At 31.6% G+C, this 15,286-nt stretch overlaps 1 protein-coding gene across 7 annotated transcripts in view; it reads right to left on the bottom strand.

Annotated features, from left to right (window-relative positions):
• ABCC9 (ATP binding cassette subfamily C member 9) overlaps positions 1–15,286 on the bottom strand; it is a 186,713-nt gene that overhangs the window by 41,640 nt on the left and 129,787 nt on the right. For all 7 annotated transcript variants that reach the window (XM_074194290.1, XM_074194293.1, XM_074194294.1 and 4 more), the window contains one exon: positions 5,077–5,179. In XM_074194290.1, the coding sequence (XP_074050391.1) occupies positions 5,077–5,179 (103 nt within the window). The remainder of the gene's footprint in view (positions 1–5,076; positions 5,180–15,286) is intronic.

Raw genomic sequence — 15,286 nt, 5'->3', positions numbered from 1 at the left:
AAAACTTTAGTATGAGCTACTGAATAGCAACGTTGCCTGCATAATTTTCTGCATCAATAAACAAACACTGAAAAAGTCAAAAGGCAATCACATGAAAAGAGAAACTAAAGTCAGAAATTTTGGATCACTTCAAATGGGATATTTAGTCTGTAACTTGGTTTAATGGCATTGGCTAGTGCTGTGATTACACAATGCCCAAATCATCAATCAGCTCAATGAATTCAGTGAAAAATAAAACTGACTTAACTACTGCTGACTAACAGTTTCAAATCAAGACAGCAGTTTCCATGCTTTTAGATGAATTGATCAGAGGAGTCTATATAGTTCAGACTTTTTCAAATCTAAAACATCATCAAGACAAAGGTAGAGTGACAAATGCCACCCAACAAAATTACCTGATCTGATTTCTAATGATTCAGAAACACTTGTAAGTGGATTTCCAGTAAACCTAACAATTATCTACAAATCTGGGAAAGACGCAAAAATCACTGAAGACAACTAAAAGGTGGTGGATTGCTCTTTTCTTGGACATATTACTGACCAAATGATGGTTGGATTTAGGACACTTTGTCTTTCAACAAGGGATCTGATTTAATATAAAAGCAATACAAGATCTCTAAATGAGGATCCTTAGCATATAACATATCAATTTGAGACTCCTAAAATCACCTAAAATTGCCTACAATATAACTTTCCATTTGTTTCACAATCCCTCATATAGACTCACTCATGGGAGTATTTTAATTTTAAGTCTGTTGACTCTAAAGACATTCTTTCATTTTTTTTGGCTTCATTATATGTGAATATTCTTTTATCCTTTCACCACACAGCAAGACAAAGCCTTGGAAAGACAGCTTTTAGATAGAGTTACACAATTTTTGCAAATGGAAATGCAGATGCCAGAGAAGCTGGAATTGTTTAGTGCAAAGGAATGAAGAGAAAACATAGTGTTTTTTTTAAACATAAGCAGCTTTCAAAGGTTATGTTGTAGTGATACATTTCACACAAGTAAAGTCCTCATTACTTGGCATCCAAAGAAAAAATACTTAATCTACTGCCAGAGCAACTCGGGTGGTCACACTCTAACTCATGTTTCTACCAGCCAAATGATTTTGTTCTTTTAGACTTTTATCATTCTTTGATTTGTTGGTATTTTAACCTTTATTTTTTGACATTTCAAATTAAATTTGATGGATGGCAAGAGGGATAAGAAACAAAAGTCTCAATGTCAGAAAAAACTTCAGGCCAGCATATCTTCTCCTTGTTGTGGCCTACCACTGAGTCTACTCCTCCTAATCTTCAAATGATGATCTATTTGTGGCAATAAAATAGTCATAGGACACTGACCAGGAATGCTTTAGTGTATTGGAAAGTTTCTCTGTTCATACTAGAGTTAAAAGATCTATAATTTCTTAGTCTTTACCTAATGACCATCACTCCCATATATGTAAGTCTATCATTAGTGTGAACTGTGCTATCTTGTTTCCATTCCTTTATCACTTGTGGGAGGAGTGATTGTGGACACTATGAAAATAAAAGAGCATTTTCTAGAATTCTAGGTTCTGGCACATTCTGTCTTCTTTTTGGATAGTACCTGGACATGTGAGAGATTGCAGAAGTGAAGGACTGTTGTAATTACTAGGATATTTTATTTCTATAATTGCATTATTTTCTCAATTTTATATCAAGCATCAGTGCTGTCAATACTACTTAAATAGATTTTATTTGTTTGATGGTTAGGTGATTCCATCATACTACTGTCATGATTTAAAGTTCAATGAAATGTAACAAGTTAATCAAAGAAAGTGGGTTTTTCCAGAGGTGTGTGTGTATGTGTGTGTGTGTGGGGGGGGGGGGGGTTGAACACAAATTCTCATTATGCAAATATGCAATAATTTAAATCTTCTAAAACCAAAAGATGCTCTGAAAGAAATAAATAACTTGCTATTCTTCTAGAATATATGCTGAGTAGACTGGAACACCACTGAAATTATTAGGGTAAGTTTAAGGTTACCCATCTTATTAAACAGGATCAGCTAAGGGACCAAAAGTGCCACCTTGTGGACAAACATAATGGCTATCATCTTAATGAGAGTCTGAAAAGTTAAATGACTTACTCAAAAATCACATAACTAGTGAGTAGTAGTAGTAGTAGTAGTAGTAGTAGTTCAATACTTGAACCTAGAACCTCTGAATTCAAGTCTAATGTAATTTCTATTACACCCTTACTGCAATTCAGTTTATAAGATGAAAGGGAAGAAGTCGTGATCTATTGTGTGTGTGTGTTTGTATATATATATATATATATATATATATACACATACATATATATGTATATATATAATGGTGTATATACATTAAAATGGTATTTATACATATATGAAAAATGAATACAGATTAAATAATAGGAACTCTGACCTATTATAATCATTCTAGAAAACAATTCTGATTTATGCTAAAATTTAGTGAAAATGTCAATACCATTGATTCAGAAATTCCATGACTACTCAAATATCCTTAGAAGATCAATGCCCCCAAAGACCCCACATACACAAAAATATTTATAGCAGCAATTTCTGGAGCAGGAAATTATTGGGAACGAAGTACATACATATTTAGTCTTTCACATACACACATATTTATTTATATATGTATATAGTTACATGTGTGTGTGAGAGAGAGAGAGACAGACAGACAGAGACAGAGAGAAAAGGAGATTCATGGTTTTGACATACAAAGAACCTTCAATCATTGTCTGGGGTACTCACTTAGCAAGTTGCTACCTTAAACAAATAACATTTTCATTTCCAGCTAACGGAAAAAAATATTTCCATATGGCTTCTAAGTATGAGTGAAAATTTTAGCTATTTTTTTCTTTGACTTCTTCCCCTTTCTACCTGTTCCTTACTTTCCTTTTCTTAGAAGACTTCAGTCCCTAACATCTTTCCTTTTGGTCAATGAGGACAGAATACACTTTTTACTTGAAAGCTGATGATAAAAAACTTTTGTCATTAATCTGATAGTAAGAAGTGCTAAAGTCAGAAACCTAAGACATTAATCAATGCCCCTCCACCTCAAGTTCAAAGTAAATACACTTGACCCCTAATTATATATATATTTGCTCTACAATGAAATGGAGAAAAACAGATTGGAGGCTGTTTTTATTATCTCTTTGTCTGTTCATAGCATATCTGACTATTTCAGAAAGTTTAATTCAATTCTAAGAAGAGAGATTATTAACTTCTGAGAGGATAAAAAAATTAGCACCCAAATGAAAATCTAGGTTATTCATGGAAAATAACATTTTTAATATCCAGAGGGACATTTTGGGAATAAAGGAGATTTTCCCCTTCATTCATTCTGGAATTGAATATTGATAGCCAGACAAGAATTTAAATGTTGTGAAACTTAGTAATATTAGTCATTTTTTTGCTCAGCAGGAATCTGGGTCAACAACGTGAGGGAATAGGTCCTCCACTAGGAGGACCTTCAGTCACCAAGTTTAGCACCAGTCAATGTACCTGGTGAGGGAACTAGACATTCTATTTTAATTGTCTTTGTCTATGCTCTAACATATTTCTTTACTTCTAAATATCTTATGATTAATAATAATAATAATAGCAACAATAATAATAGTCATCCTTTGGTATTTAAGAGGACCACGCCAACCAAGCAAATGGTGGTGTGATTTGTACAATTATGTTTATTATAGTGAGGGTATGCTGAGCAAAGTATCTGTCTCACCTGCCTTTTCCATAACCATTCTACCCCATGGCTTGATTTGATAGAAAATAGGACTGTTGGTGATAGTATAGATGAGGTGAGAGTCTCTTGGTTTTTGAATTGGTTTCTCTTCCTCACATATCAGCTCAATACTGCACAAGCACCAGCATGTGATTTCTGGTGACAGAAAGAAACAATCTGTTATATCCAACCCTGACTCTCAATGGACTAATCATCAGTATGGCCTTTGCTCGTAGACCTTCCATCTTCAAACATACTCCCCCTGGAATCCAAAGATTTTCGTTTCCTGGATGCTGCTTGGTAAATAATGGAAATAATGCCACCAGATCACCAGTGTGTCATTAATTGTAGAATAAAAATTGTATCTTATCATCTTCAACTCTCTGCCTTTCATTCGTAATTAATAAAATAATTCTTGGCAAATTATTTTGCTCTAAACCTAGTTACAGTTAAGAATCAATGGAGATTGTACTGATGAACATAAAATCTTCAAATGAAACATACCAATTGTTAAATTTTGAGCATTTTTTTCAAGCATAGATATTTTGAAGATAGATAATTAACCCATCATTATCTACGGTAACAACTAGGAATCATCATCACAATAATGTGACTAGTGATCTTTCATCATTTATTCACCATGCCCAACTGCACCCCAATGCCTCTCCCTGTTCCAGTCCAGTTTTCAATCTGAACCAAGGGTAGGAACCTGCTCATGGGTCATTGTGTTTAAATATTTTCCAAAGATTTAGCACCCTGAAAGCTAGGCTAGGAAAGAGGTTATTTCTTGAACAGGAGCAATTATAGAAGCAGAGAAAAAAGGAAAGACTAGAAAAGATGGGGAGGGGGGAAGCAAAGGATATGAATTTATGAAGAGGGACTCCAAATGAGTGACAACACTAAAAACAAAGAGATGAGGCACAATGGACTTACTTGAGCTAATTACATACTTCCATTAGACTGGATAATGGAAAATCAAACATATCTGTCAGGTAAGTACAATGACTGTAAGGAAAATGAGTATATGTTTACTCATCAAATTTATTAAGGTGAATAGTCCTTTTATACAAATATTTACCCTTCCATTAACTTATGCAATTGAAAGATAAGTGTGGTACAAAGTGAACTCTTTGGAGGGGTATTTGTCTTATTATTAGCTGCAATAATATAACAAATTTCACATAAAACAAAAACAAAAGTTTTTTTAAAGGACAGTTAAATACAAAGTTGGTACTATATTTCAGCATGAGATGGGTTCTTACAATAGTCCACCCTCTATGTATTAAACCTCTTCTGTTTGATTTCCATTTCGAAATCAAGAAATAAACTCACCGTCCTGACCTCCAGCCATCTATTGGCAGCTGAGAGAAATAAATAGGCTATGTTGTTTGTGTCTGTCAGTTCTAGCATGCGTTGCTTAAATCTGGTTTCATGCCTGCAGAAAACAACAAAAAATTATGATATTAGCCACATAATGGGAAAAATAATAAAAAACAGCCACTTACTACTACTTCACTGCTTGCTCAACATAGTGACAAATTAATGGAGAGAGAAAGAATAGTAAACGAACTCCTACTTAAAATAAAGGTCAACTGCTACTGCTCTGCTGTAGTGTTAATACAGATGGTGCAAACAGAGATTTTCCTTTCTTGCATTACAACTGAAAAAAAAGAGAATTTCCGGAAGAAATTTTCTTTTTTTTTTTAATTGGCAAATTTTATGTTTAACAAAATGAAAAAATACAAACTTTGAAAATGGCTTAACAAAACCAGAAAAAAAATTCCAAAAGACTGAACATGCAATCATTTAATTTTTTAATGAGAAATTGTTAAAAGGAAGCTATTTGTTTCATTTTAATGAGATAGCAAATATGTCATCCATTTTAATTAACCAGAGTTTTTGCTTGTTTTGATTTAATTTTGCTTTTTTTACAGTTATGATGATTTGTTCTTTTGAATTTGCTTTCTTCACTCAATATTACTTACCATAAGCATTTTTTATTTATTATATTCTTCATTCCTTACAATATCCTAATATTCATATGCCACAATTTTTTTTTAGGTTTTTGCAAGGCAGATGGGGTTAAGTGGCTTGCCCAAGGCCACATGGCTAGGTAATTATTAAGGCTCTGAGACCGGATTTGAACCCAGGTATTCCTGACTCCAAGGCTGGTGCTTTATCCACTATGCCACCTAGCCGCCCCTTATATGCCACAATTTTTAAAAAGAATTTTTCAAATGCTAGAAACAGTTTTTCCTAGTTGTTTGCTTTTTAATAAAGACTGCTGTTATTAATATGTTTTTAGATATAGGTCTTTTTTCCTGTCAGTGATCAACTTTAGTATAAACCTAATATAGATATGATCACTGAATCAAGAAGAGTGGAAAATTTCATACTATTTTTGAAAGTAGTCAAACTAATTCATAACTCAAACAGTACTAGCAGAAAATTAACATGTTGCTTTTTTAATAGCCCTCCAATTTTTATTTTTTTTAACCTTTTACAATTTTTTTTTGCCGGCTGCTTGACAGGTGTTTTAAATGAGCATTTTTTTGAATACACTCAGATAGTTGCTAATCATTTTTCTTTCTTATTTTGAAAATTTCATCTTTAAATCTTCTAATTGCTTGACTAAATGGCAAAATGACTTCATCTTATAAATTTATGAATATATATACATATATATGTATATGTATGTATGTATATATATATATATACACACATATATATATTTTGAGGGAGTTGAATCATTGTTTTTCATGCCGGGTGCAAAGTTGTTCTTATTTTATATAATTTAAATAGCTAATTATCTTTTGGGAATGTCCTCAATTCCTTAAGAATATTCCTTCTCCCCCACATCCATAGGTATGAAAACTTTATTGTTTCCCACTGTTATTTTTATGATGTGACTTTTTATCTTTAGGCTATCTATTCTCTTGGAATTCATTTTAGTGTAAAGTATAGGATTATGATTGAAACTGATTTTCCACTAAACTACCCTCAACTTCCAAAATGTTGAATAATTAGTTCCATATCAAGTAATTTGCAAGTAGTATGCCTATTGTTTATTCACTGCTATTTAGATTTCTTCTAAGTCTTGCCAAATAGGCTAATGCAGTGAACTATTTTTCAACATTTTATTCAGTATCAGGTAGTTTTGGCAACTACTGTTCAAATTTTTTATTTGATGACAACACTATTATCCCTTCTTTCTTTCTTCTTGTTGCCCTTCATTTTCTTGAAATTTTCTTCTTCCAAATGAATCCTCTTATTACTTCTAATTGTATAAAACCTCCTATTTATATTTTGATTAATATAGCACAAAATCTGTATATTAATTTAAGTAAATTAACATCCTTATTATCACAGAACAACATTAGATCATCCTTTATTTACACAAAGAAGATTTTTATTGTATAAACCCATATTCTGGATTGGTAAGTTAATTAATAAATATTTGCTTATTTTTTTAGCTATTTTAATAAAAGGTATTTCTCTTTATATCCATCTTCCAAATTAGTAAAATAGAGTAATCTTGGATTATTTTTGTGGTTTCATTTTGTTGAAACTATCTAACTTGGACTGATTTACATTTGTGGAAAGACTACTCAGCCTAGCAAACACAAACCAGTAAAATGACCACATTTTTATATCAGTTCTACTTGATGTACTGATAAGTGATAGTTCTCTGTAGATCTAATTTCTGCTTTATCTTTCCCTGGGTCTGGCACAAATATATTTGGCACATAGAAGGACTTAAGTAAAATGCTATCTTGTAGTATAAGTTTTAAATGCATGATAGAATTCACCTTTGAATCTATTTCATTTGAAGTTTTTTTTCTCATGGCATTGCATTAAGAGCTTGTTCAATTTCATCTTCTGAGTATTTTTTTTATTTAAACTGCTTCCTGTGCTGTTAATTTGTATATTTTATAATTGTAGATATAATAATTTCAATTATATTTTCAATTTGTTGGTATACAACTTAAGTATAACATTTTTAATATTTCAGGTTTTCTCTTAATTATTTATGATTTTTCTCATTTTTAAAATTAGTGAATTTTTTCAAATTAAATTAATTTATTTTACATTTTTCTTTCAATATATTTTTCTTCTTTATTAGTAAAAAATTCATTTTTCTCTTTGGTTTAGATTTATTAATTTTTTGATTTTCTAAAATTTTACATGTATTCTCAATTCAAAATTGTTTTTCTCTTGTAAATATTTAATAAAAAATTTGTCTCTGAAAATAGATTTAGTTGCACTCTACAATTTTATATATATAATTATATATATATATATATATATATATATATATATATATATATATATATATAGTTGTCTTCATTATAATTTTTGTCATTCTTTTGACTTGGTTTTTGACACTACTCACTATTTAGGAAAGTGTTTTTAGTCCCTCCAATTCAGTCTACTTTTTATGTTTGCTTTATTGATTTTTGTTTTTATGTTATATAAAAGGGTCTTATTTTAATTTCATAATATAATAATTCAATCAACAAATCACCAAGAATTCATTCAATACCTAATATGTGTCAGATATTAAGGCAAGTATTAAGCATACTGACAGAAAAATAAAATGGAATCTTCATGGAGCCTAGATCCTATTGAAGAGAACAATATTACAGAAAAGGAAATACCAAAAAAAGAGTATCTAACTGATTTGAGAATTCCCCTCAGTCATGCAGACTGTACTCCATTTACAGTTGCCTGTTCTGTGAGGAAGAACTTGTCTTTGTCCTCTCAAAAGTTGGTAATGTTCCTTGCTATCTCCTGACATTGTGAGAATAAGTTGTTGTACTCTGTCTACCCATTATTCCTCACCCTTTATAGAGAACTGATTATACCATCTTTGCTTTTTATCAAATATTTCCTTGATATTCCATATCTTTGAAGTTGCTCATATCCTCCATGTAATCACTTTTATTTCTTTGGAGACATTCCTTATCTAAATGCCTTACAACAATACAAGCAGAGTGCTGGGATTAAAAAGGTGGTCCTTTTTCCATATTAAGATTAGATTCATTAAAGGAGTTTCACAGTTTTCCAAAGGAATTATAAAGCAGCTTGGTGTCCTGTTCCTAGTTAAACTTGAGCCTATTTCATTATCCACCTACACAGTCTTTCCCAGACATACATACTAATGGAAGAATAAAACTGATCTTATGCAATATATATTTTTCATCCATTTTGTGTTTCTTGGGTGGATTATCAGATCAAACTGTTTGGAGAGGTTAGAGATTTCTTCCAAGAATTTTCAAGCCTGAAGAAATCAGCACCATGTCTTATGAAAAGAGTAGCTTCTGGGAAAATCATATTTCACAGAGATTTTGACAGCATAGGATTTCCCTCATCACAATGGCAAATACATTTCTTAAAAATAAATATCATTGTTATCTTTCGGTTTTGTTTCACTATATTTGGCACTTTAGTGCTTTACCCTTCTTTCCCTGGGTAACCCCTTATATTAAATTATTTTTTAAGATGAAGGGAAAAAATCTGCAAAAAGAAATGACATATCAAAAAATTTTGACGCCATATATAATGCTACATGCTCATTGGTCCCCCACTTCTACAAAAAAACAAGGTTTAGAGAGCACTTTATCATAGCACTTACTTGAGATCAGATTTGGTCATTATAATTTTGAAGACTCTAGTTTTGATTGTTTTACTTTCACAGTTCTTTCCATTTACATTGCAATAATCATGTATATTGCTTTCCAGGTCTGCTTGCTTTATTTTACATTGGTTTCACATAAGTGTTTCCAGGTTTCTCTCTATTCATCATGTTCATCCTTTTTTAAAAGTACAATAAAATTCCCTTATATTTCTGTCTCAAAATGTGTTTAGCCAGTCTAGAATCAATAGGCATGGATTTTGTATCCAGTTCTTTTAATCTACAAAAAAGTGATTTTATAGTTTGACCTTTTTATCAATGACATTTTTGCACCTACTAGTGAGTTTCTGGCTCAATTAATCGTTTTCTTTGGCAAATATTTGGCAAGAACACATCTCCCAATTTTATGCTTTATATTTATGATAAGGTAATTGAATAGGATTATATTTTGTTTAAACTTGTTATAATGAAGTCATTGAATAGGTTTATTTATATGATCTCATGAAAGAACTTGAATGGAATATGACTGAGGAAAACTGATGGGAAAAGGAGTTTTTAAATTGGACATTTTATTATATCGAATCAAATAGTTATAATCAATAAGCAATGAATATATTGAAAACTTTCAGTCTCTACATCTTTCAATTGAGAAAGATATCTATACACAAAAGCATATACATACAGTATATTAGTTATGTATGTATGTATGTATGTATCTATCTATATATAAATACATATATATGTATGTATATACAGTATTCCAAAGTTTGGAAAAGTCTAATGTAAAAAAATGGTACTTGAGCTGATCTTTGAAGTGAATTCAGTATTCTAAAAGACAAAAATGAGGAAGAAGTACATTATAGGAATACAAGACAGTCTGTGCAAAAGTTTACGGGAAAAAAATGAAAAATGTATGAAAAACAGAAAGGAGGTAAATTTGGATGAAATACAGTGAGTGTGTAAAGAGGGCCAACATGAAATGAAATTAATCTGTCTATAGTAAGATTATGATTATGAAGGACTTTAAATGGTCAAGAGAAGAGTTTGTATTTTATGCATCTGAAATCTAAAGTAGAAGCATGATATTGTCCAACCCGTCCCTCAAGAACATTACTTTTGTAGTTATGACAAAGAGAAAATGGAAAGGGGAGAGAATGGATACAAGAAGACTAATTTGAAGGCTATGTTAACAATTCAAGTAAAAGGTTATAAGAGTCTAACTAGGATGTGGTTATGTAAATGGAAGAAGTGGACTGATGGAGGGTTAGGCAGAAGGGAGTGTTAGGTATGACTCCAAAGTTAGGAATATGAGTGATTTGCAGAATTGTTATGCCCTTAATTTTGGCTAGATTTGAGAGGTATGTACCCAGTTCTTCTTTGGATATGGTAAATTTCAGTATAGTTCTTTATGCCTCAGACCAGAATTGTGGCCAGCAGTACTTTCCAGTGAATCAGATTAAAAAATGCAACTGGGAAATACTTCATAAAATAAATAAACAAACAAACAAACAAACAAATAAATAAATGAATAAATGAATGAATGAATGAATAAATAAACAAAACTATAATAAGATATAAATAATGCTAATATTTGGTTTTTATGTTGTCATATGGATCCTGAACCTTTAGTGGTTTCTACTTCTTATTTAAATTTAACATTACTGCCCTAGACTATAAATTTTACAAAAGTATAATATATTGAGGAAAAATATTCTTCAAAAATTCTGTCCAACTCTTAATATATATATATATATGTGTATACAATTAATATCAATAAAATTTTGTTCATCTTTTAATAACATTTTGTTTTTCAGTTTGATTTGTCAAGATCTGATAGAGGATCATTTAATTCCCTTTGAACAATTTCTTACCATCCAATTATTTTAGCATTTTCAATTTTAGCATTTCCAATTTATCATGCATTTAAATGCTAGTTACAAGGATTAAAAAAAAACAAGAAGTTCGTAAAACCTTACATTATTCTGGAAGAGAAAGACAAGCATACAGATAAGCAAATGCAAAATAAATGCAATTTTCTGGGAAGAGAAAAATACTAATAACTGTTAGGGACTGTAGGTATGGAAGTATTGTAAACTGTCATCACCTGGTGTCCTTGAGCACCAGAGTTGTATCTTACTAAGTGCCATGGAAGTGGGAGTGGATTAGAGACTGGAAAGGTATTTAAGCACTGGTGGTTTGATAAATAAAAGAGTACTTGGAGACCTTGGTGTATAGGGAGAAACTTGTCTTCCTTGTCTCCCACCCCAACACTCACCTGGGGAAGATTGAGGGAGTCCAGAAGTGGGACTCAACAAATACCAGGATAAGACTCAAGTAAGAGGTAAAATTCAAACTAACTCTTAAAAGAGGTTAGAAGGTGTAAGAGAACAAGGAAAGGATAAAGAGCTTTCTAGGAATAGGGGATAGTCAATGCCAAGGCAAAATGATGAAAGATGTAATGTCAAATGAGAGAAAAGCAAATAAAGTAGTCTGCTTGATAGTAGAGTTGGTGAGGGAAGAGTAATTGAAACTATTCTAAAAGACAGATAGCAGCCAGATTATGATGATCATCATATTTTATCATATAGGAAAGAGGGAATCACTGAAGCTCCCTGAAGAGAGGTATTACAATTTGACAGATAGAAGATGTGTTGGAGAAGGGAGCAAATTAAGGAACAGGGCTGATTTTAAAGCTAGAAGGAATAGTGTAAATCATCTCATCTAACCCCTTAGATTCTGAAATTAGGAAACCAAGGTCTAGAGAAAAGAAGTGACTGACCAGATCATGCTGTTACTAAGTGTTTGGGCAGTTTTTGATATGATCTGTTTGCTCCTAAAAGTTTTTTGTGATGCTTTTCCCTCTGAAGACCTGGAGTTCATTTGATGATTACATTTTAGGATGAATTAAATTTGGGCTTTCACTCTGTCAAAATTCCATGGGACTTTGCCTTCCCATTTTCCATACTTCTAGGAAAGGACATGTATAGTTTTTTTTAAGTATGACATTTAAGTATGGCAACCAGATGATTGGTTCTTTATATTTTTCCTGAGGGACTAATCATTCTCAATTTGTTTGACAAATTTTGTTCTCTAGCTCTATCATTTGAATTTGCAGCAAACCCAATTATAACAGTTTAATTTTTTTAATTAGGCTTTTTTTCAAGGCAGTGGGGTTAAGTGGCTTGCCCAAGGCCACACAGCTAGGTAATTATTAAATGTCTGAGGCTGGATTTGAACTCAGGTACTCCTGACTCCAGGGCTGGTGCTCTATCTCCGCTGCACCACCTAGCCACCCCAAAAGTTTAATTTTTTAATGGCCTTTTAATTATGTCTTCCATTTGAACCATTATGTTTCTTAAAGAATCCACTCTTGAGAAAGATTTTTCACCTATTGTTTTAAGCTAACAAGTCATATCATTCTCTTTCATTTTTTTATTATATTGATTTAGTTGCAATTTTAAACAAGTCAAAACTTCCTTATTTCTCTAATTCACCACTTTGAAAGTTCTTGCAGTTTCTAGTTTTACTTCTAGAGATCTGGTGGTTGTTATATTATTTTTCCTTTTCAGAGATATATTTTTTCTTTTACTCCTATTTATTCATTGTCTTTGACTTATTTTAGTGAATGTTCTCTAAGGTCATTTCCCCTATTAAATCTTATGATTTTATAAAACTGGGTCACTGAATCAAAAATAATCTTGGATTTTACAATGACCTACATTGTTTCTGTAGGATATGAAAAAATATATCATGCAGACAACATAAATATTTATCTGTGATCAACTAAGTTCATTCTGGGTTCAAAGTGTTCAAGATAATTTTTCCATAACCTGATTTACAAAAAACTGTTAATGAAAACCTTATTCATTTGAACATGTGTTCTATTCTCTCACAAAAGTCATGCTATGTGGTAATAAATCTTTCCTAAATTACAAAAAGTTTCTTTTCATTTTTCCATTATTTTCCCCTGATGATAGCAACAATAGAAAGGCTGAATAATACAATCACAAAAGCTGGTTCAGATGTTGATGAAATGCCAAATCAAAGTAGTGAGGTTTGTTCAACCTCAACAGCCATGAATCATCTTGCATGGACTTCATGTTTAAGGATTATGCTGAAATAAATAATCCAGATATCATTCTAAAGTCAGAGAGGTGTTTCTTTTTTGACCATTCTCAAAGTCTAAATTTTTTTAATATAGGATTTTGAATTTTATAAGCAATTACTTATATCTGATGATTAAAGAGTAACTCAAGAAGTATGCAGCGAATACAGCTTCCTTGATCATCCAGTATAATGAAGTCCTAGATACAGGACAAATTTTAATTGCACAATCAATGTAGGTGACCAAATTAGAGAAACTAGAATAATTCAGTAAGTCATCAATATCTGATTTTCTACTAATCAATTTATTACACTACATTTTTGACCAGTAATAAATTATTATTTCACTGTATTGTATAAATATAGCTTAAATGTTATACAAAATAAGACATGTCCTATAAAGTCATACCCTAGTGATGAGGTAAGGGAAAAGGAAAAAAAGATACATTATCATAAGATTTCAGAGATGAAAATCAAGAGAGTCTTTTCTAATGTCCCAGTTTGTGTTTTTATTCTTCTATTCTTAATGAGAATTCAGAGATGATTTTTACTATCCCACATCTGAACCAGAGTTACTTTTATTATATGCCAAAAAGTGATCACTCATATATCAATGTGTAGGTTTTCCGTGATATAGAACCCATTAGTTCCCAAAGAAGTCCATCTCATTTTTGGATCATAGTAATTGTTTTAAAATGTTTTTTCAATGAATAAATATTCATTTTCTCTCTCTCTACCCCCTTTCTTTCATAAAAAAGCAAATCCCTCTAAGAAATATGTAGTTAAACAAAACAAATCTTCATCATCATTCGATGGACCATTGCTAATTGTTGTGCAGTATTTCCACATATCAAGATGAAATAGTCTTTTGGGTAATTTCTCGCCATTGCTTCTAGTTCTGTCAACTGGTCTCAATAGAATAAATATAAAAACCTATCCATATGACAGACTTATAAATACATGAAGACAACTATCATGCCTTCTTATTTATGCAGAAGATGAACTAGAGGAAAAAGGTTAAGGCAAGGTTAGTTGGGAGGCTATTGTATCATGACTTCAGAATTGTAAAGGACTTTAAAAGATCATTTCCTAAAATCCCCTCTCTCTTTTCCAGAATACACATCTCTTAACTGACCTTCTGACAAGATTGCCAGTACCCTTTTCTTAGTATGCTCCAGCGTTTTAAAATTCTTTCTAAAATGTGGCTTCCAGAACATACTTATCTTCATATGATTTAAGCAGGAAACCCATACTGAATTGGTGACCAAAACTACAACTATTTTCATCTTATAACTAGTAGAAAATAACAAAAGTAGGGTCTATGTGCCACCTCACTCCTCTCCCCAATGGCACAGTTGGCATTACAATTCAGTTGAAGCAAAGCCAATAACAATGAACTTTAAAAACTTCCCTTTCTGATAGTATTCTCTTCCTTACATTTCTTAAGTTTGTTGTATTATCTAGGTTACACTTTTAAAACATTTGTAAATGGATTTGGCAACAATTGATGTAGCAGTGAGTGGGGAGGGATGAAAATGCAATGAACATTCTTTCTGTGTGTTTCTATTTGGCAAGAAACATTTTGTTTTCCTAATGGAAAATTTGACACACTCAATCTGCATCTTTTCATCCATATCCAGCTCATCTTTTTGAACATTCCTAGACCTTTATTCTATCAGACAGAAAATAGAAAAGGATACCAAAATCTTAGTCTAATTGAACTATGATATTTTGCTGAGCTACTTGAGGGAGTTCAATGTTTCATTCTAATTTATGAACTTGGAATACAGGAGGAAAGCTAAA

Source organism: Macrotis lagotis, chromosome 7 (genome assembly GCF_037893015.1).
Source record: "Macrotis lagotis isolate mMagLag1 chromosome 7, bilby.v1.9.chrom.fasta, whole genome shotgun sequence".
Classification (NCBI taxonomy): domain Eukaryota; kingdom Metazoa; phylum Chordata; class Mammalia; order Peramelemorphia; family Peramelidae; genus Macrotis; species Macrotis lagotis.
Note: the sequence above shows the minus strand (reverse complement) of the source record. Positions and strands in the feature narration are given on the sequence as shown.